General features: G+C 38.1%; 2 protein-coding genes across 3 annotated transcripts; one reads left to right on the top strand and one right to left on the bottom strand.

The window, feature by feature from the left end:
- Positions 1-1,525: 1,525 nt before the first annotated feature.
- On the bottom strand, positions 1,526-8,228 carry sh3bgrl3 (SH3 domain binding glutamate-rich protein like 3). The gene is made up of 3 exons (XM_053638592.1): positions 8,078-8,228; positions 5,474-5,641; positions 1,526-2,361 (listed from the first exon to the last, which is right to left on the bottom strand). Exons 1-3 carry the CDS (start codon positions 8,120-8,122, stop codon positions 2,296-2,298), a joined length of 279 nt encoding a protein of 92 aa, XP_053494567.1. The 5' UTR covers positions 8,123-8,228; the 3' UTR covers positions 1,526-2,295.
- Positions 8,229-12,390: 4,162 nt separating this feature from the next.
- tmem222b (transmembrane protein 222b) lies at positions 12,391-21,468 on the top strand. Of its 2 annotated transcripts, XM_053638585.1 has the most exons (6): positions 12,391-12,857; positions 15,254-15,338; positions 15,767-15,798; positions 15,952-16,048; positions 16,209-16,339; positions 20,555-21,468. In XM_053638585.1, exons 1-6 carry the CDS (start codon positions 12,619-12,621, stop codon positions 20,640-20,642), a joined length of 672 nt encoding a protein of 223 aa, XP_053494560.1. In that variant the 5' UTR covers positions 12,391-12,618; the 3' UTR covers positions 20,643-21,468. The 2 variants fall into 2 exon arrangements, with proteins under 2 accessions (XP_053494560.1, XP_053494561.1); XM_053638586.1 differs by lacking the exons at positions 12,391-12,857; positions 15,254-15,338 and adding an exon at positions 15,361-15,645.
- Positions 21,469-22,666: the final 1,198 nt, after the last annotated feature.

Below are 22,666 nucleotides of genomic sequence, written 5' to 3'. Positions count from 1 at the left end.
TGAGTGATTCCATGATTTGGGTGCCATTTGTGTCCCACTGCTATTATACTATACCTACAAATAAACTAAAGATAAAGTACATTTTGCCCTGCAATCGACTGGTGTCCCATCACCTCACCCCCAGCGTTCCTGGGATAGGCTCCTGATCTACTGCATCCCTGATCAGGATACTGAAAGTGAGTTTGAAGGAATAAAATACATTTCAAGCACATTTCAATGTGTCCTTCACAACAACAACAACATGTGTGCATATTTCAAATAAATAGCTTAAAAACATTAACAAAACCTATAAAATTGACAGCAATTAGAAAACAGCATCACCTTAACACTTAACTACTGTACACTTTACCTTATTATTTTTTGGATCAATGTGTGAATACATTTAACATCACATGCTTGAATCATCCTTTACCATGAGACATCCACCCTAGGTTATGAAAATTGTACATTTTAATCAAAGGACTGCTGGAGTGGTTCAAAATCTTAATCTATCTGATTAAGATATTTAATTACACAGTCAAACTAATGAAGTTACCAAACAAACAAAACAAAAATCTATATTTCCACCCACTGGTACAAAAAAAGGCCTGGAACCAAAACAGTGGCTACATCACTGTCTTTGTCTTTTACTTTCATTTGATCAAAACTTGTCATCTTCTTAAGAAGACATTTTGTTTTTTACCTGGAGTTTCTGGTCCAAAGCCATGAAGTCCAACGCACACAAAATGAAATCTTCATGGAATATATTGAGAATGAAATATATACTATGATTTAATGATTGAAAAGGTCACAAGGATGAGCCAGAGAGAATAATAACAATAAATAATAATAGCGAGTAAAATGTTTTATTTCAGTTGAGGACTAGAGATTACACAGACACTGTCATTACAAGAACAGCCAATGCTTTTCAGTCTCTATCCGGGGTGCTTAAGACATACCTGAGACACTTCAGAAGTGGTTGCTAATTAACAGCGCAGTTGCGTTAGGTACATTTGATGTCCACAGGCCTGGCACTGTAAAGCACTATTTTTAGGATGAGTATGAAAATGTGTGCATGGCGTATCACATTCTCTCCAAGTTTGTATAGGTTTCCCCTCACACTGTCCAGAAACATACAGGTAAGCAGACTGGCTGCACTAAATTGTTAGCGGAATCAGCTCTGGATCCGTAGCAAGCGGTTACTGAAGATGAATGAACGAATGTCGGGTCTGAAATAGATATGCTGGATAGCAGATACGAGTTGCCATTCTGTTTAAGAACTGAACTAAATTTACTGCTAAAGCAATAAAGGTAATTATTGTGGAATTGCAGACGTTCAATGCGTTATCAGAAGCTTCTGACACTAAAGAGTACAGGCAGCAATATTGGGTCATAATAAACAATTACAAGACCAACTTTGCCAATAATTTCTTACTTTAAAATACTGTAATTTTCCACTATGAAGATTATTGGGCTTTGCTGGAATATAAGATCTAACCACAGCAAAGCTCATGTTTCCAAAGAGGAGACTGCATTAATGTGGAAATTGCATTTTCAGGGACATTTATTGGCACAGTTGAATACAATGGAATGCTTTCATTCGATGAACCTTGGTAACATTTGTTATCTTGCCACATATACAGAGCAATAAAACAGAGTTTTCAGATCAGTTGGTGGTACTGAAGGGTCATATACACCTGGTCCGCATCAAACTGCAAAAACAGTCAGTATTTTTTTTAATTCATGACATACAATTAAACTTAGAATGCTGACCACTAATCACGTCGATTTAGTTTGTCAAGCATAAGTAAAGCAACTGTAAAGGACAACACAAAAATAAGACAATATATATATATAAAGCCAACTGATTTTTTGGTCCACAGGAGATCAGGTTTTTTGTTGTGTTTGAGTGTAGATTAGTTTCAGATTAAGTATAAACTGATTATACTTCTAATCAAGATTAGATTATCTATTTACTCCATATTCTGGAGCTCCACTGATTACAATAATGTAACCAATCAATCACATTTAGAGACAAAAAAAAAAAAAAATCAATTGGAATGCTGATTCGTGCACAAATTAAAACATGACTAATCACATTCAAAATAAATCAAGGTAAATCCAGTGGAGTACTCTGTGCTTTCAGATCACCGCATGGCAGAAAGGAATATGTGTTTGGCATTTTAAAAAAATGGCATAGATACAAAGAATAGTAGACACTGCCATTGGGCAGAGGACATGAGGCAGGCCTTCCTTTTAGGAATCACCGTCTAGCAAAGCAGAGGAAAAGACATTGTATGCTACAAGGTTGGACTCTCATGCAATCTTGAGAAACTTCTCCACTGTGTCCTCCTCTACTGCCTCAGAAAACATTTCATAGTCCTGTTAGGAAGAGAAAAAAAATTAATAAATAAGAAGTCCAGAGCATGAGTTTCTGGACAATGGGCCAAACACATCAAACTTTCAGAAAAAAAAGTTATATAAATATTTGCATAAACCCAACTGAATTAAACATTTTCCACTAGATGTACAAGTTTCTGAAATGTTGATTTTCTGCTTATTCACATGTGCATGTTGATCACCCGTAAATTATCAAGCTCGTGCGCAACACAGCTCATTTGCATGTAGTGACGCCCACAAAACTCCATAAAAGGTAAAGTACACAGGCAGCTGGGAACACAAAATGAGGAAAGATGGAAAAAACAGAAGTGGAAGTTATTCTGATGGACTTCTATTCCAATAAAAATTTAATTATAACAACAATAATAATAATAATAATAATAATAATAATAAGTGAGCTACAAGTCTTGTGTCAGCTGAAGCGTTCATTTACGGCTCTGCTCAGACATATAGACTGACCAGTCCTCAGTTTATATACCCCCATTTCTTTCATCATAACTGAATGATTAATTTTATTTGTCTTTATTTATGGGTGTGTGCGCCAACTTGCTTTCTTTATAATCTTCAATTAATGCCAATAAAATAAAATGACTAGTTTTCACTAAAATGTTATGGATGATTCTTTTAATCCCTGACCGAGTGAACCAGAATGAGGATGGGTTTTTGATCGAGACTCCAAAGCTCTTATACAAAGTGGCTCTGGATAATGGCATCTGCTAACCGCTGTAAACGTAACAAACCGTTTAAACTCCACAGAATATTCCAGATATAAAAGTGAAGTAATACATGCGGATTATATGATTCGAAGTCAATCGAGTCGAGGTTTACATTAGTTAGCCTTCTTACATATAAATATATACACACACACACACACACACACACACACACACACACACACACACACACACACACACACACACACACACTCGAGCATGAGTAGGATACAAACGTTTTCTCAGAATATATGGGATTTTCAAAATGACTGTCAAACTGATCGTAAGACAGATTTAGGTAGAAATTCGCTTCTATGCAGGTTGATAAATGAGGCCCAGTAGACCAACTACTTTGAGCAAAAAAAAAAAAAACACAGACACACATAGACTTCATAAAGTGGGTTGAAGAAAAAAAATGAAAGAAAATCAGGTGTTAGTTTTGTTCTGAAACAACGAAAGCATTCATTAACAAGAGAAACTGTGAAGTGTCCGTGTTATTATAATGTTATACACACAGAGTTAAGTTTATCAGATACACAGTCATCCTTAACATTCAACATTCCAACAGGTCACGTAAATAGAGCACAATAAATCAGGTAGATCAGGATTTGTAGCATCATTTAGTGTTTATAATTTGGAGAAGAATTAAAAAAACCCAAAATAAGCTATGTTAGTGACTGAAACCTCAGAACAACTGATGTAATTATCTGCAGTCCAGTCCAGGTCTATGGTTAAAGCAGAATGACAAGAAATCATGCAAGCAAACAGGCAGGTCATAACCTGGCAGATCTCATCCAAATTCAACAGAGGTGTGCAGAATGTCCTCTCACATCGCACCACTTTATGCGTCAGCTGATGATGGTCATGAGGGTACCACAGTAGTGACCGAAGCATCAAACTTGGAGCACTGAAAAGCGGTAAAATATTTGACTGGTTGGAAAATGAGAGGGACCCCTTGTCATAATGGTGAAAGGACCAAAATTTCGTGCAAGCAAGACAAGCCCATGATATTAGGCCAGTGCACCATGTGATGATGCGGGGGAGGTTTTACTGACACACATTAGGGCCACAATATCCAGTGAAGAATGTCTGAATGGCACAGTGCATCTGAATATTGTTGCTGTATACGTTTGTGATGTGTGGGGTATGTATTTTGTGTCAAAAAAGAAAATTAAAACAGCACCTCCATGCTGAAAACTGAATGGCATACTTGCACTTTTCAGTTGATTTTGATTGCATGTATACATTTTATTTTTTAAATTTTGCATTTGGTCAGGTATGTAGCCTAATGTGGTGGCTCAGCGGTTAAAGGCTCTGCCAAGAGACTGCCAAGCTACCACTGTTGGGCCCTTGAGTAAGGCCCTTGCGCTCAATTGCGCAGTTGGATAAATGAGATAAATGGATAAGGGTGTCTACCAAATGCCATAAATATAAATGTAATGTAAATGTAATGTTATGAAAACAATTAAGTGTAGTTTGGATTTTCTTTTTCTTCGTATACGCTTCCGTTGTAATTATGACCATGAAATACTGACATGCAAACGCAAATAGGATTATTTTGTTTCGTTTGGGGACCATCTTTGCAGACCCATGTGGAAAAATGTTTTTTGTAAAATGCATTTTTAAATGTTAAAGAATGATAATGCACCACATCACATGGAATGAAGTTTTCACTGCTTCATTGGCCTATACAGTCACTGGATCTTAAACCCATGTTTGGGAACGTACAGACAGTTCTGCTTGCGTTAAGATTATCCAAAATAATTAACATCTTCTGCACAATGCATCCAGCATCTTAAAGGTCTTAAAGTCACTAGATAACTAACAGCCTGACACACTAATTTAAAGTTTAACATGCTATAAAAATTAAAATATATACTCATGTATTCATGCATGTTGTACCCACAGTGATTAGAGATCTGCAGAAACACCTCTTTCTCTCTTATCTCATTGTACATCAGCACTTTATGCTTTCTGTTCATTATACAGTGGCATCAGAGTGATGCCAGTATAAAGAATATACTTATATATATATATATATATATATGAAATAAACAACAATTATAATAGACATTACACTGAACCCCTTGATTAAACCCATGAAGACTGATTATAACTTGCTCACTGACACACATTATCTTTGCCATTCAATGACATACTGTACCCAAAAAACTCATTCTGCATGTCGTGGTACAAATACACTTTGATGCACAAGTATAAACTAAACTTAAATAGTTGTACATAATGAAGTCTAAATTAAGATCATCTAATGTATGTAGCATCCATTAACACTGAACTGTCCGGGAAGGTAGAACTAATATAAAGTACAAGCATATAGAGTATTTACAAATATTCTCAAGACTGAAAGACCTTATACTTACCCCACAGTACTGATCTTCATTGAAAATCTGAGGAGGGGCAGCATTAGGGTTACCCGACTTGGTTCTCATCTCATTCCGGATGTCCCCGCCCACAGAAATGTCAATCAGTTCAAACTGGATGTTCTTACTCTCTAAAATGCGCATCACTTCAGCCTGCTGTGATTTCACCTGGAAAACAAGCAAGTGGTGCAGATCATATACTGACTTCTGAACATTCAGTAGAACAAAGTTACAGTCTCATAGTCTGCTGACTACTGTTCAAAACTCATGGTGATAGACAGATAGATAGATAGATGTAGTAAAACATACAAAAATGTTAAACTGAATTTGATGATACTTTAAGGCAAAGAAGATTAAGGTTTTTTGTTTTAATTATGTCAAATCAAAGGCATCCATTCAATACCATTTAATTTGTAATTATTTAAAAATATTTATGTGAAGTACAATTACACAAGAGGACAGACCAACACCCAGGATTTTAATTCACAAGTCAGGAAGCGAAAAAATGCCCTTTGAGTTGTCTTGGTACAGTAAAATAGATTGATAATAGATTTCATATATTCTAGAGTCATTATACAAAAAGTGAGATACTTCAAGTCTTTTTTGTTTAAATCTTGATTACAGCTTAAGGAAATCAAAAATCCAGTATCTCAAAATATTAGAATAAAGAATTTATAATCTCTGTGTGTAAAGGGCGAGGCCGAAGGCAGTACAGAAGTGCCGCTGACTTCTCTGCGCTCGGTATCATCTGAGATGGACAATAGCACAGTGGAATCGTGTTTTGTGGTCCGATGAGTCAACATTTCAAATAGGTTTTGGACAAAACAGCCGTTGTGTTCTCCAGGCCAAAGAGGAAAAGGACCGTCCCAAGCTGTTATCAGCATCAGGTCCAAAAGCCAGCGTCTGTCATGGTATTGGGGTGTGCCAGTGCTCATGGCATGGGTAACTTGCATATCTATGAGGGCACCATTAATGCAGAAAGATATGTACACATTTTGGAGCAACATATGCTGCCATCCAGCGCAGGACAACGCCAAACCACATTCCGCGTGGATTACAAGCGCATGGTTGCGCAAGCAGAGAGTACGGGTGCTAGCATGGCCTGTCTGCAGTCCTGACCTGTCTCCGATTGAGAATATGTGGTGTATTATGAAGCGCAAAATAAAGCGACGAAGGCCCCGTAGAGTTGCGCAGCTGAAGAAAGGTATAATGGAGGAATGGGGAAAATTCCACTTGCTAAACTTAACCAACTGGTGTCTTCAGTCCAAAACACTTAATAAGTGTTATTAAAAGAAAAGGTGATGTGACACAGTGGTAAACAGTCGACTGTCCAAACTTTTTTTGGAGTGTGTTGCAGTCATCAGATTTAAAATGAGTGTATATTTTCAAAAAGAAATTAAATTCGCAATGCAAAACATCACATAATGTGTTTTCAATATAGTACAGGGTGAACTGAATTTTCAAATGAGACTGTTTTTTTTTGCATTTTCCATACTGTCCCAACTTTTTCACTCTCCTTTATTGGAGTGAGTGAGGGAGTGTGTGTGTGAGAGAGAGACAGAGAGAGAGAGAGACAGAGAGAATTTCCCTTCACTGGAACTAAGATTCCCAAACCTGTTCCAGCATGACACAAAGTGCACAAAGCAAGCTCCATGAAGACATGGTGTGTTAAGGTTGGAAGAAGGTAGAAGAACTCGAGTGTCCTGCACAGAGTCCTGACCTCAACCCCACTGAACACCTTTGGGATAAACTGGAGCCTCCTCGGCACCTGAGCTCAACCTCACTAATGCTCTTGTAGCTGAATGATCACAAATCCCCACAGCCACACCCCAAAATATAGCGGAAAGTCTTCCCTGAAGAAAGAGTGGGGCTTATTATAAACAGCTGTACTTTAGTGATATGGAAACTTTAGAGTTGCTTAAACAGTTACTGTGACTGTAAAAGCACATGCTCTTGCTTCTGGCTATAAAAAGCCAAGCTGATGATTAATTGTGAAATGTTCTCTGACTAATCTGGTTAGGGAAGTTAATGGCAGTCTTCAGATGTACTGTAGATACACACAGATGTACTGTAGATACACACATGGTGGTGTAAAGACAGGAACCTGTTAGAGGTTATGAAGTGTGTAGGTGTACAAGTCTCAGGACAGCTGAGTACAGAGACACGAGTTAACCATTTACCACATTGCAACAGGCTACAAATCAAACATCAGGATTTAAAAGTCCATGCATGTTACTTCCTTTATTTCTGCACTCCTTTATACATGAAGCAACACGATGGCAGCGCGTGCAACTTTCAGACATGCCCAGGCCATCAGCACTTCCGCTTCTCCATAGCAGTAATAACGGATTGTTTGTTTGTTTGCATGACAGGTCGCTCACCTTTCTTTCTTTTTTAGCTTCTATGGTGCACTATGCTGAGTGACACACAAACACTAGTGTAAATGTGCAGAGGACTGGATTTAATTACGGATTAAAGAAGACGCAACGTTACTCGCACACTGGGTGTGTCTCCTAATCTCACTACATGCCAAATGTCTCTGTTTTTACCGCGAAAGGATTCTACTAAGTGCTGAATAGAATGTTTATATGGCTTGTTTCTCACCTCTCTTGAAGCAGTGACGGTCGTGTAGTATAATTTCACACCCATTGTAAAGATTAAGCCTTTGTGTTGGTTTCAGGGTTTATATTAGCGAGTACAGTTAGCGTACACTCCCCCTTCCCCCTTTTCTCACCCATCCCCATCCCCCCTCACCGCTACTCGCTGGGAGATTTAAAGCGACAGGACCATGTTTGCTTTGTGGGAACTGGAAAGTTAACGAAATTCCCAGTAGGAGAGACTGAAGAACAGCTCTACACTTTGCAATTCCTTCTCGGATAGCCGTAGTTTTTATTTGTTTTCCCGTCCCTCAGAACTCCGGCTTGTCCGAAGTGGCCGTTTCGTGACGTCACTTCAACATGGCGGGGCTCATAGTAAAAATTTAAGAACAAGAACAAACAGTGTGATGAAACCGTGCTGAACCCCCCCCCCCCAAAAAAAAACAAACAAACAACAACAAAAAAACAAACAAACAGAAACCCTCATAGAATGTGTAATGGTTTTAATGGTTAAACCAATAAGAATTGTATTGAGGTCATGGTGAAACTGGAGCCTATACCAGGAGCATGGGGACACAATGCCAATCCATCACAGGACACAATCACATACCCACTCATATACTATGGACAATCAGTCTACCATGCATGTTTTTGGACTGGGAGGAAACCAGAGGAACCCCCCACAGCATGAGAAGAACCTGCAAGTGGCAGGAGTTGAACCTTCAATCCTGGAGGTGGGAGGCAAACATGCTAACCACTAAGCCACTGTGCATGCGCCCTGATGGTAATTTGTTGCTTTTGCATGCTTTTGTGGCATGTTATATCTCGTGAATACCATTGTGTAGAGCTGGGCAATATGACAAAAATATCATATCAGCATTCTTGAGGACATTTCTACGATACACAATGCGTATCACAATATATAATTTGTCTCACAAAACTGTAGTTCACGATGCTTTTCTTTAATGCCTACAAAGACAAAGGAGATTAAGTTTGTTTGTTTTTTAAATCTATGGCATCCGTTCAGTACCGTTTAATTTATAATTATTAAAAATGTAAAAAAAAAAAAAAAATACAACGCCTTACCAACAATATCTCAGAGAAGGGTATTGCATAATCATTATCATGATATCAGTGTTATATCGATATATTGCCCGGCCCTACCATTAAGGACCGTAATGGTTTTAATGGTTAGCTGATGGTTTGTAATGGTATTTGTTGTGGAAACCGTTAGAATTTCTTTGATGGTTTCTGTTGGGGTTTTTTTTCAGCGGGGAAGGTTTTAAAGCTTTAAAAAAGAAAATTCTCTATGTCATTAAAGAAAGCAGTATATTACGTAAGAGATACTTTTCAGACAAAAAATACAATGAAGGCTGTTGGGTTTTACTGCAAAAATAAGAAGCAAGTGCGACAGTCAAAGTCTCCAGAAGAACCGTGACTGGTTCTGCAAGATGCTCAATAAAACTTACAGCTCATTTCCTAATAAAACTGCACAGATTGTACCGGTGATGACTATTTTTATTTTTATTTTTTTTGTCACACCAAATATTGGCTTTGTTTCATTCACTACTGTTTACTGCTCTCTACTGTATATTTTTAAAATGTAGAACCATTTCATTTCATTATTTTGAAGACATCTTTGCTCTACAGCATTTATTTGCATGCGCCTAATACTTTTGCACAATACTGTAGGTCCTGTGCACATAAGATACGCCTTTGACATTATTATTAACTATGTCATCATTATTATTAACTAACTGCTAGGGTTAGGTATATTAGTTTACTCTGACTAGCATGGGTACAAAACTTAGTTTGCTAAGGACACACACACACACACACACCTGAGTAGTCCAGACTAACACAGCTAAAATGCATCTTTTCATACTGACAATAATCATAGCGACACTGACAAAATATTGGGTAACAGTTAGAATACAAACGACACAAACACCTGTACACTTGCGCATTTATGCAGTTATCTAATCCGTAAAATCACATGGCAGCAGCACAGTACAGAAAATCATGCAGATACAGGTCAAGTGCTTCAGTAACTGTTCACTTCAAACATCAGCATGAAGAAAAAGTGTGATCTCTAAAGTGTGACTTTAACCGTGGCATGGATGTTGGTATCAGATGGGCTGGTTTGAGTTTTTCAGAAAGTGAAACTGATCTCCTGGGATTTTCACACACACCAGTCTGTAGAGTTTACATACTGTAGAATGGTGCGAAAAACAAAAAACCTCCTGTGAGCAGAGGGTCTGCAGGCTGGAACACCTTGTTGATGAGAGAGATCAGAGGAGAATGACCAGACTGGTCTGAGATGACAGGAAGGATACTCATATAATCACTCTTTACATCCGTGGTGAGCAGAAAAACATCTCAGAAAGCACAACACGTCAAACCTTGAGGTGGATGAGCTACAAGGGCAGTAGACCACATCAGGTTCCACTCCTGTCAGATAATAACAGGAATCTGTGGCCATCATGGGCACAGACTCACCCAAAACTGGACAGTTGTAGACTAGACCAGGTGATTTCCCCCCCTAATCTTCAACTGTCCAGTTTCTGTGAGTGTGTGCCCATGTTTAAAATAGGTCAGTATCACTGGTACATCAGCCACCGCTGTTATATCACTTGTTTCTCTCTCATTGCTCATTTTCTCATCTCAAACTGCACTACTCCAATGTCACAAAATTTTCAAATTTGCAGGCACCAAATTTGCATCCTTAGCAAACTAGTAGATGCCTGGATGTACATCTGCACTGTCTGACTGATCTAGGTGTCATCACCAGAAAAATTAAAACCAACAAGAGATTAATTAGTTAATTAGATTAAGTAATTAGACTAGTGTTTTATTAGTTAATTGTACACTTTGTATGATTTTTTTAATTAAATTTGGAGAATTTTTGTGTACACACCTTAAACTCTTAAACATTATTCATGCATCAATAAATCACACACCAATAGCAGGAATTTAAAACAAAATGTATTCAAATTCATCATCAACATATTCTAATATTAGTAGATTAATTAAAGGTGATTATACACCCATCGTCCACTTTTAGGAACACCTGTACACCTGCTCATTTATGTAGTTATCTAATCAGCCAATTATGTCGCAGCAGCACAATGCATAGAGTCATGCAGATACAAGTCATGGGCTTCAGTTAATGTTCACATCAAACACCAGAATGCGTGGAAAAGTCTGATCTCTGTGTTGGAGCAGTGAAAACAGAGAGCACAGCGACCTCTAGTGGTGTGTAGAATTTAAAGAAGCCATAAATTCGAGCCTACCACCAGAGGGCGCACAGAAAAGACACTACTTATATAATTAGAAAGCTTGTTTACTGCAACAGATAAAGTGTAAACAAACGAGTTGAGGTAGAGCTTTGTACTAAAATACAAAGTGCATAAGAGTGCAAACATAAAGAATGTGAATTCAAGTGCAAAAGTGTGCATTTAGAGCGTAATGAAATTAAATCAAATAGTACAACAGATTTAGTAAACAATAACGAAAACAGTATGCATGGTGTGTTTGTTTTACAGCCCCAATTCCAAAAAAGTTGGGATGTAAATAAAAACAGAACGCAACGATTTGCAAATCTAATAAACCCATATGTTATCCACAATAGAACATAGAAAACATATCAAATGTTTAAACTGAGGAAATGTACCATTTTAAGAAAAAGAAAATGAATGAATTCGATGGCTGCAACACGTCTCAAAAAAAAAAGTTGGAACAAAAGGCTGAATTTTTTTTTCACAAATCACACAAATCACATTTGATATGTTTTCGATGTTCTATTGTGAATAACATGGGTTTTTATGAGATTTGCAAATCACTGCATTCTGTTTTTATTTACATTTTACACAGCGTCCCAACTTTTCTGGAATTTGGGTTGTAAAACAAAAATACATGAAATACATGAAATACATGTCTAATTTACATATGGTTTAATAGCGTGTTTTGTTAAATATCAAAAATCTAAAAGGTGTGCATTATACCTGACACCTACATGAACACTTGACAGTTGGTTTTGTGACTGTAAGTCATTCCCTTCAAATGCTATTGAAGTTAGAAACGTGTATAACAATGTCGTATGTAACTTTAGAGACGGTCCCTTAATTTCCGCATATCCGCGAATATCGAACATCCAACCAACTTTATTCAGGTACATTTAAAAGAAGCACCTTTTTACTTTCACTTGAGTATATTTTTGGTTGAATGCTTGAGTATACAGGTGTTCCTAATAAAGTGGACGGTGAGTGTACTGTATAATCCGTTTCACGTGTGTGTGTGTGTGTGTGTGTGTGTGTGAGAGAGAGAGAGAGACACACACACACACACACGCACACACACACACACACAGAGAGAGAGCGCGGAGGAAGATTCCAGAATAAAAAGTAGTTCCCATTCCTCCGAGCGGTTTCTCATCTCATTCATTAGCAGATAAGGTATACATTCAGTCTGATAAATACCTAAACATATGCTATAAATTATATTAATGTTAAACTCGATTGTTAAAGAGCAGTGGCAGGATCGGAAGTGATGATGTTTCTGTATCACTCCGCCAGGCCCCAGGAGCAGGAAGTGGCTGGAGAGGAGTTTTTTTTTTGTTGTTTTTTTTTTTTTTTTTTTTTTTTTAAACACCATATGGTTTATACGGTGATGGCGGATGTTGCTGAAATAGAGTCGGTGAAGAATTATCAAATAGCGTTTGAGAAGATAGACCTAAACACCAGTCGATATCCATACTGTATTGTGTGGACACCAATCCCCGTGTTATCGTGAGTTGTTCTAGTACACTGGTTTGTTTTGATTACTTTCAGGAAGAGAAACAGCCGAATCTTTCTTCTGCATTAATTCAGTACCTTTGACTTTCTCTAGCTGAAACACTACCACTGAAACGACACCCAGTGATGGTGTCCTGGTCAAATGGGTCTTTTCTTGTATTTCAGTGACAGCTGTTTATTGTAGCATGAAGCATGAAGCTAGCTGTGTTTGTGAAGGAAGGCACTGGAGGAGAATATGTACCCAAACACTCAGAAGGACAGCTGTACAGAATAAACACACATGTGGGATGAAATGTGTATGCTTTGGTTAAAAAAATGCTTTCTTCTCTGAAAAATGAAAGCATCTACATTGTTTTAGTCTTATCTGGAGCAAAGGACCGGCAGTGTAGGTGCAGGTTTTCATTCCAACCAAGCAGAAACCATACCTGACCTGTCTATTGAAAGCCAAGATCAGCTGATTAAACAGGTGGAATCATCAGGTGTGGCTCCTGCTCGCTTGGAATGAAAACCTGCAGCCACACCGGCCCTTTCCAGGTAAGATTGGACACCCAATTGGTTTAGGCTCTATCTCAGAAGAATAACGACGTAGCACTGTAAACAAGTACGATTAGGCATGTATTTAATTCGGTTGTAAATATGTGCTTCTTAGCCCACACATTTCAATAGAACGTCCCCATCCTCATCCTCCTCAGCACCACACTGCTACAGCTGAAGGCCAGCTATGGAAGAGAGAATCTCTGTTTCAGTGAGGAGAATTGACTCCTACAGACTAGATTATTATTGATTTACGTTAAAAATATGAGCGTGAAATGTTATTTCCTGCAGTGATCATGTTGTATAAAATGCCACAGCGGTTAAAAACAGCGAGTCTGTTTAAAGCCCTGTTCGGATGGGGTTAGTTTATCAGCCGGACGTCTGTAATACTTTTTAAAAAAATACACTGAAATGAGCAGAGGAGGAGCGAGTTCCGAGTCGGTCGTGTTTTCTACACTTGATGGTTAGATATTTAAGGAAGTGGCAGTGATACAACCAGTCATTATTTATAGAAAAGTAACCTGTAACTGTCGTTATAACGGCTCCTTTAATCCGCCTGCAGGATCTCGCTTTTCTTAGTCATTTTTATTTTCTTTCTCCTCCTGAAAATGCTTTCCCAGGTAGCATGTGTTGTTAAGTCAAAGTTTTACCTCACAGACCAAGTATACGGCCTTTTCTAAAACATCCGTTTTGTGAAAGTGATGTGTTTGGAAGTGTATGCTATCACCGAGACGTGCACTACGAGAATAAATACAGCAAGTAGCAGCAGTCAAACATCATCTTTTCCACCGTGAAGAGACATCTGTGTAGAAAATCTCCAACGTGGATCTGGACTAAACTGATCAAACGAGCGCCGGGTTTGGTGGAAAACAGTAGTTAATTCACAGAAATAAAATGACTGAGGAGCGCCTATACAACAAGAAATGACCCCATGTACATTTAATCCTGTCCGAATAGGGCTTATAGAGGTCTAAGTGTGATTTATTTATTTTTATTTTTCTCCCCACACAGTGAAGTTTTCTCTATTTATTTTAAGGAAGTTTGTAATTAGATTCAGTTTTATATGTATAGCGTTTTTAACAATGGACTTTGTCCCAAAGCTGCTTTACAGAAACATATATAAAATCAGGATATAAATTTTAAATGTATGAATTTATCCCTAATGAGCAAGTCAGAGGTAACGGTGGTGAGGGAAAACTTGCCGAGATGATATGAGGAAGAAACCTTGAGAGGAACCAGCCTCAAAAGGGAACCCATCCTCATCTGGCTTCAGTTAACTGAATTTGTAGCCTGTTTATGACTGTTAACAGCTTCAGTGCTATTTTAAGCTACGCGGTTAACGACAAAAGCAAATAAATAGGTGTAAATAATAACGTATTACACTACTTTAAGGATGGGCTAACTTTTAAAATGCACTGAATGGAGGATGCAATGTCTATAGTGTGTCTAGCTGTGTCTGTGAGTTTTCTCCACCATGTCCACCTCAGTGGCATCTGAAAGTCTTGTGCAGTTCACTTAGGAGTTGGCTTCATCTAATCTGGAAAATGTTTCAGATATCATCTGCTTCAGTGGGTTTTTTTCCCCCACCATTCCAACTAGTGAACAGTGGCAACTCGTGAATGTATTAGTTGACTAGTCTATGGAACCCCTAATACAAGTGGTGGGTTGATTATTTTGCTTTTCGTCTACCACATAGACACGTGACAAATTCTGTAACACCTACCAAAGACAGGTCTTTAACCAAAACTGGGTAGAGAGAGAGAGAGATAGATAGACAGAAATGTTATTGATCCTGAGGGAAATTGAAAGACTTGAATAGTCTTTGGGACTAAACCGCCTTTTTGTTGATGTCTCAGATGGCTGTTTCCATTCATTGGGCACATGGGGATCTGCACATCGGCAGGCGTGATCCGTGACTTTGCGGGGCCTTACTTTGTATCGGTAAGTTTGCAGTACAGTATAATATTTTGTAGTATTTATCATATTATTTGCAGCCCGTCAACGCTATAGACATCTGTGGCCAAGAGTCCAAGAGAGAAGATTGGCTAGGTGGGAGGGGCATACTCTCTTTCCTGTCAATCACAGCGACACTAGCCAATCATGGGACACTGTCAGCTCATGTATGCAGAAGAAGGTGGATAGTGCTTTCCTCCAAGTTTGACACACATACCTGATGCAGCAAGAGCTCTAAAAGACGCAGTTTTCTGGCTTTGTGTCTCGGAGGAAGCACGTTTTAGACTAAATTAAGGTGAAAATCTGGGGACAGTCCCCCTAAAAAAGAAGCAGTGAACTGATGAAGTAATGAAAACTATAAGGCTGTGATATATAGATGGCTGAATAATGCTACTGGACTAACTTTTGTGTTGCAGGAAGACAACATGGCGTTTGGAAGACCAACAAAGTGAGTTAATTCAATTGAAATAAACCTGAGGGCACATTTTTAGTTTTACATAATAATTTCTGAGTAAATCCTTTAAGGACAGGCATGACTTAATACATTCTGTAAAAAAGGGTTCTTCAGTACACTATTCAGTTATACAGATTTCCCGTTCAGGTACTGGATGCTGGATGTCAGCAAAGTATACGCCAGTGGCTCTAATGCTTGGGACACAGCAGTTCATGATGCCTCAGAGGAGTACAAACACAGAATGGTAAAGTGCATTTGTGTGTGTGTGTGTGTGTGTGTTTTACTGTGCTTCTACCTCTAATTTCTTCAATTGTTTTGGAAACTGCTTTGACTGCACACATAAAAATTCCTATTAGCTATAGTAAATTACCTGAATGTACTTTTTTATTTCATTCTTTCTTCAGCACAACCTTTGCTGTGATAATTGTCACTCACATGTTGCCATGGCACTGAACCTAATGCACTATGACAATAGCACCTCATGGAACATGGTGAACCTCTGTTTGCTCGCCCTCATTAACGGCAAACATGTCAGGTGAGTGCAATAATGGAGAGCTCTGTTATTAAAATGTTGACGTATTTAATATTTTAAATATTTCCTAAGGTAAAGCCATGTCATGCTTTTCTGTTAGTATCCTGTAAGGGAATTACACCCATGGATTATGTGTTGGTGTTGGTCAATTCTCTATACATCTCATGCTTCATATCTCTTTAGCCTATATTCTGACTTTATGGCCGCTTGCATTTTATTTCAAAAACCACACATTGTACGTCCATTCTGTCAGAATAAAGGTTTAGGGAATTTTGTTTACAGTTACATATATATAGCGCTTTTCTAGACACTCAAAGAGCTTTACATAGTATGGGGGGGATCTCCTAAACCACCACTAGTGTGTAACATCCACCTGGATGATACGACGGCAGCCATTGTGTGCCAAAACGCCCACCACACACCAGCTGTTAGTGGAGAGGAGAGAGTGATGTAGCCAATCCACTGAAAGATGGAGATGATTATTTGGTGTCTCCTTGCACAGAAAGTACCAGTGTTGAAAGAACGGTTAGTTTGTGAGAGAAGAACGAATCACATGCAAAACACCCGCATGGTCTAAAGAGCTAAATTAGCTGAACAACTGACATGAAGACTACATTCTCTTTATATTACAAAGGCATTCATACCTCACACATGTTAAACTCACTATAAACATTGATAAGGCTGTGGACCAAGCCTCGAAAGCATTCATTTCATCAATCCATGGCACAGAACTACATTCTGTTTTCTATCTTCATCTAAAATATTTATTGTTAAACATGCATTAGGTAAGAGTACTCTATTAGTTTTCCCCACGATTAGCTGTCTAGCCGTCAAGTAGGTGGGTTAGACATTTCTTGAGCCCTCCCCTATTCCCGCTCATGTTCACAAAGCTCCAGGGTCTACGGTGGCCTGTAGAGAAGTGTCTGTAAAGTGAACAGCCCATCCAAACACAACAATTCAATTCAGTTTTATTTGAATAACGCTTTTAACAATGGACGTTGTCCCAAAGCAGTTTTACAGAAATATATAAATCAGGATATAGATTTTAAATGTATGAATTTATCTCTAATGAGCAAGCCAGAGGCGACGGTGGTGAGGAAAAACTCCCTGACGCTATGAGGAAGAATCCTTGAGAGGAACCAGACTCAAAAGGGAACCCATCCTCATCTGGGTTACACCAGATAATGCGATTATAAATAAGTAAATCCCTTCTATAAATGTGCTAATACTACATGGTGAAATAGTGCAGTTGTGTATCCAGGAAGATTCATTACAGTTTTTACATGAGCTTCTCCACTGTTCGCTGTTCGCACCCGAGTGCAAAACTGTTTGTAGTAGTTGTAGTCCTAGCCATCATAGCGTAGCGTAATCAGATACTGGCTGGCTACGATACGGTGTAAACCGTTTTTTTTTTTTTTTCTTTCATGTGCCACAAATATTGCAGGTTAATTGTACAAGAAAGAAATAAACAAAATCGCCTACTGCACCTTTAGTACTGTACAAAAAAAAAAGAAAGATGACTTTGTTCCAAAGACTTAGTATTACTGTATATAGAGAGCGGCAGTCAGAGCTCATCTAGCACGTCAGGAGAAACTAGACCAATCAGAAACCACAGCATAAACATATGAATTGTTCTCTCATTCTGATGGGAACTGAAGCTCTTGATTTTATGCATTGCGCTGCTGCCACATGACTGGCTGATTGAATTATTGCATGAATGAGCAGGGCTACAGGCGTTCCTATTAAAGTGGCCTGTGGGTATATTCATTTTTACTTGAAGGATGTTATAAGGAAATTGGATGCGCACATTCAAAGGAATTTTCAGTTGTCACTCCCACTTATCACTAGGTGTTTAGCTGTACCTGTAAATGTTTTTGTTTCACTCTCTTCAAATAATCTCCATTGCAGTCCCCCAAAAACTGGTGCAAGTATGAAGCAGTTTTCCCTCAGTTCCAAGCCAGTGATCGATCAACTCGAAAACTAAGTTGCTTACTGATTTGTTTGCACGTTAGCTGGTGTGTGGTTCAGACTGTGTTCTGATAAACTCCGCTTGAACCATTCAGAAGTTTATGGTTTTAATTTGCTTCTATGGCAAATGGAAATAGTGAGGTTAATTTCCACAGATGGTTTAATATCTAACTTGGCTTCTCTCACCATCCTGCTCATGATGCAGCATGGATCCAGGTCCTGGTGAATTTTCAACTGTTAAACACACTTTTGGAACTTTTTATGGACTTTTTATTAGCTGACCATTACAAGTAAACAATCATCTGTTGACCGAAGCACATTTAGATCCTGAGAAGATTACAGAATGGCTGCAAATAGGTAAATGTTGCCTTCATGATATAGCAGGACTTTGTCGCAAACAACAACGGGCTTGCACAAAGTATTAGGAAAATATTATCCTTGACAATGCAACAAATTTTAGTTTACTCCTTGATGGTACAATAGCTAAGTCGACCAGGCTGTGGACCTGGCATTGTTACTTGTTAGCTGGCATTAATATTTCTTTAAGATTTAGAGGATTTGAAAATCGCAGTTCTGTAACTTGTAGTATTTTTCTTTTAGATTTGGTTTGTTTTGCCTTCCTTTTTAATCATTCATCTTGGCGAAGTGTAGTAGGAAGATTTGCCTGTTTAATGATGCTTCTACTTGCTGGATATGCTTACTGCCTTATAGTAAATGTGCTGTATTGACACTAAAATTCGGCAGCCTTTAAATGCAATATCAACAAGCATACAGCAGGTGCAGGAGCCAGCTGCTGTCTGAATGAACAAAGTGGCATAATAGAAGGTGGAATTACCTTAATGGAAGAAAATGAATGAAAAGAATGAAAATGTACCTTACTAGAGCAGTTTACTGTATATATACTGTACCATAGCTTGCTAACAGTATTCTACAATGAAATGCATTGGCGTTGTTTGAGGCGTTCCTTGCAAAGACCCAAAATATAATGAGATGCAAATTTAAGTAGCTTATTGTATTATGGAGTTATTACATAATAGTAACAGATGGAGAATAATAATAATGGAGAGTCGCATAAAGGAACATTATGGCAAGTAGTCTGATAAAACGATTTTTTTTTTTTACATGAATAACGCAAATACACTACAGGTTTAATAATGTGTAAATAATCCTAATTGTTGTTTTGTTTTGTACAACCTGTACATGGCTATTAATTTAATTATTTTCTTTATAATAGCACTTTTATTTTACTAAAAAGTCACAATGCTCTGGATTTGTTTTCAGTGTGGATTTACGGACAGATTCCCATGCTCTTAGTCTCCTTACTCTTTGCACATACAGTGTCAGGTGCTAGATGTTCACCATATCAACTTAGATAGACATGAATAGAAATAGAAGGAAATCTAGATTAACTGAAAAAACAAACGCACTAAATGTTCTCTAAGGTCGCAAACATGAATTCTATTATTAATTAGTTTGTTATAGTGTACTAGTAAAAAGCTGTTTTTTAAGTAAAGAAGTAAGGGACATGGTGGCTCAGTGGTGAAGGCTGAAGGCCAATAATCTTCTGACCAATCAGAATTGAGAAACGGCACTGTGGTATAATTTGGTTACATATCAAACACGTTATGTTTTCAAACGATTATGAGACCTTTCATAACATTTTTTAAAGGTGCAGCAGTACAACGGAGTCTTTTTCCTCACATGGTGTGCTTGCTTTTAGGACATGGTGTTCGAGCAGCTTGCTGCAACAAAGGCTAGCAGCTGTTAAGGCTTCCCTGAGGGCTATTTTCTGTCAACAGCTTTTATTTATTTATTTTTTCTTGGGAATGGGAGTTTCTATATTCAGTGCATCATCATGGCAAACTTGGTCCTAAATGAACTAAAACATTCGAAATGATGTGTCCGCTTTATACCTGCAGACACCCTGTTAATAGACAAAGACAAGTCGCATTAGGAAGCTCAGCTACAGTAACGTCCACCAGAATACGAATAATGAGAGCTCAGGATACAGGAGCTCAATGCTACAGAGTAAATACAAATCACAAGAGAGAGGCTTAAAGGAAAAATCCACCATGAAATCACTGTGTGTTGATCTCGTTCATTAATATGTGATCTTCATTAACAACCAGCTTTTATTTTGTAATTGAGTTGACCTTTTTACTGATTTCACACATTCCTTTTCCCTTATTCACTACACACAATTTACAAAAATCATCCAGTTTACCTGTCTTTATTTCTCTTCCCCTGCAGCTGGGCTGGATTTCTAAAGACCTGGCTGCCCTTCCTTATATTATGCAGTGTCATTGTGTCCTTGGCTCTGTACATAAACTTGCGGTGACCACACAGAGGTAGTAAGTGAAAGGAGGACAAAGAGACTTCTGCATCCTGATGGAGATCCTGGTCTGGACCATAAAGTGGGACTCCAGTGAATGTCAGCTGGACTACAGGGGACAACAAACTCGTCCACGTGCAGACTAGGCGCCTCCACGTCTGAAACCTAATTCTAATCCTGTTTTTCACATGATTGAGAGAGAAAACCCATTATGGGTCTCTTGTCTCATTGTAATGTAAGAATTTATATACTCAAATGCTTGTCTTCCAAGGTGTGCAATTAGTGGTGCTGATTTATTGTTTATTATTATTATTCTGTCCCACAATCATAACCCCAGTTTAGACAATTTAATGCAACTAATTTTATATCTTCACAGAATCACCATATGCTCTGAAACTTGATCTACCTACATTTAGTTTTCTTGATAACATGATTCTTTGTATCCTGATTATGGGTCTTATTGTCTGTGTATTTTATTTCTACCAATTTTCTTTATTGTGCTGCAGAACAGCATGTTTTCAAGGGCTTTAGTATTGAAGTCATTTTATATACAGATAAGAGTGCCTTTTGCACTCAACTATTGTACTGCCATGTAAACATAAGATTTATTGTGTTTTTGAGGTACATTTTATGTAAATACTGGACAGCACTGTACTGTAGTGGGCAGAATTACTGCATCACTGCTCCAGGGTGCCTGGTTAGATCCTGAGCTTGAGTTACCGTCTGTATTTATTCACTGTGTTCATGTTGGTTTCCTCTGGCTTCTCTGGTTTCCTTCACCTCCCAAAACATGCCAGTAGGTGGATTGGCTGTAATAAATTACTCCTCAGTGTGAATGTGTGCGCGTGGTGCCGTGCTCTAGCCTGGCATTCCAACCAGGACGTATTCCCACCTCATGCCCAGAGTTCCCGGGTTAGGCTCTAGATTTACTGTGACCCTGACCTCAAGATTAAATTGACTGATTAATGTTAAAGTTATGATTTTTATTTTGGAGAAAGTGTCCTCAGAAGGCTGCTTCAGTTCTTCTGAAGTTTATTTTCCTTTGCCACTGTTGCTGCTTGGTCATTGGGGATCTAAACCTAAATCTGTATACGGATTTCTGTAAAACTGCTTTGTGACAATATCCGTTGTTAAAAGCACTATGTAAATAACGTTGAATTTTGGCTTTATACAACAGAAGCATTACTACTACTATCCCTAGCAAAAAAATTATATAATCACCACACTTAAAGGATACTCACCTGACTTTTTTACTTTGTAGCAAATTTAATAAAATCACAGATATGACACAAAACAATTTTTGGTTAATAGCTGAACATTCTGACTTTGTGAAATGTACCTCAAACAAATTAAATTAAATAATTTTAATTAATGGCATGTTTTTTTTCCAGATGAAGTTGAAGGGGAAATTATGGCATGACCTTGTAATCTGAATTTCTAAGTCTAAAAATGCAAATTAGTCTGCAGTTAATAGAGAGTGCTTACAGACCTTTACCGTGGACTTTTTCAAAGGAAACATCGCCCCAACAAAAGAGTTGACAATTGAAACAATGGAAAGGATTATAAAACTCCTTCAAGAAGGAAATCAGACTGGGTTGTTCCCAGTCAGCGGTGTCTAAAAATTGGTATAAGTACAAAAAAATTTTTTTCAAAGCGTCAGGATAGAAAACTCAATTTGCCTTGAAAACAGAAAATGGCCAATAAAACAAATGAAAAAACAAATGGGTAGAAACAGGAATCAATGTCTGTGACAGAACTGTAAGAAATCAGCTGAGTGAAATGGGATTTACGTTTAGAAAAGGCAAAAGAAAACCAGCACTAACACCTAAACAGAATAAAACAAGGTTACAGTGAGCTGAAGAGATGCAATTATGGAGTGTGGATGATTGGGTGAAAGTGATCTTTAGTGTTGAATCACGAATCTGCACTGGTCAAGGAGATGATGCTGGACCTTTTGTCTGGTGCCAATTTAATGAAATATATAAAGATGACTGACGAAAATAATCACATTCCTCCACTCATTTATGATA

Source organism: Ictalurus furcatus, chromosome 12 (assembly GCF_023375685.1).
Source record: "Ictalurus furcatus strain D&B chromosome 12, Billie_1.0, whole genome shotgun sequence".
Lineage (NCBI taxonomy): Eukaryota > Metazoa > Chordata > Actinopteri > Siluriformes > Ictaluridae > Ictalurus > Ictalurus furcatus.
This window is presented reverse-complemented; position numbering and strand designations above follow the sequence as displayed.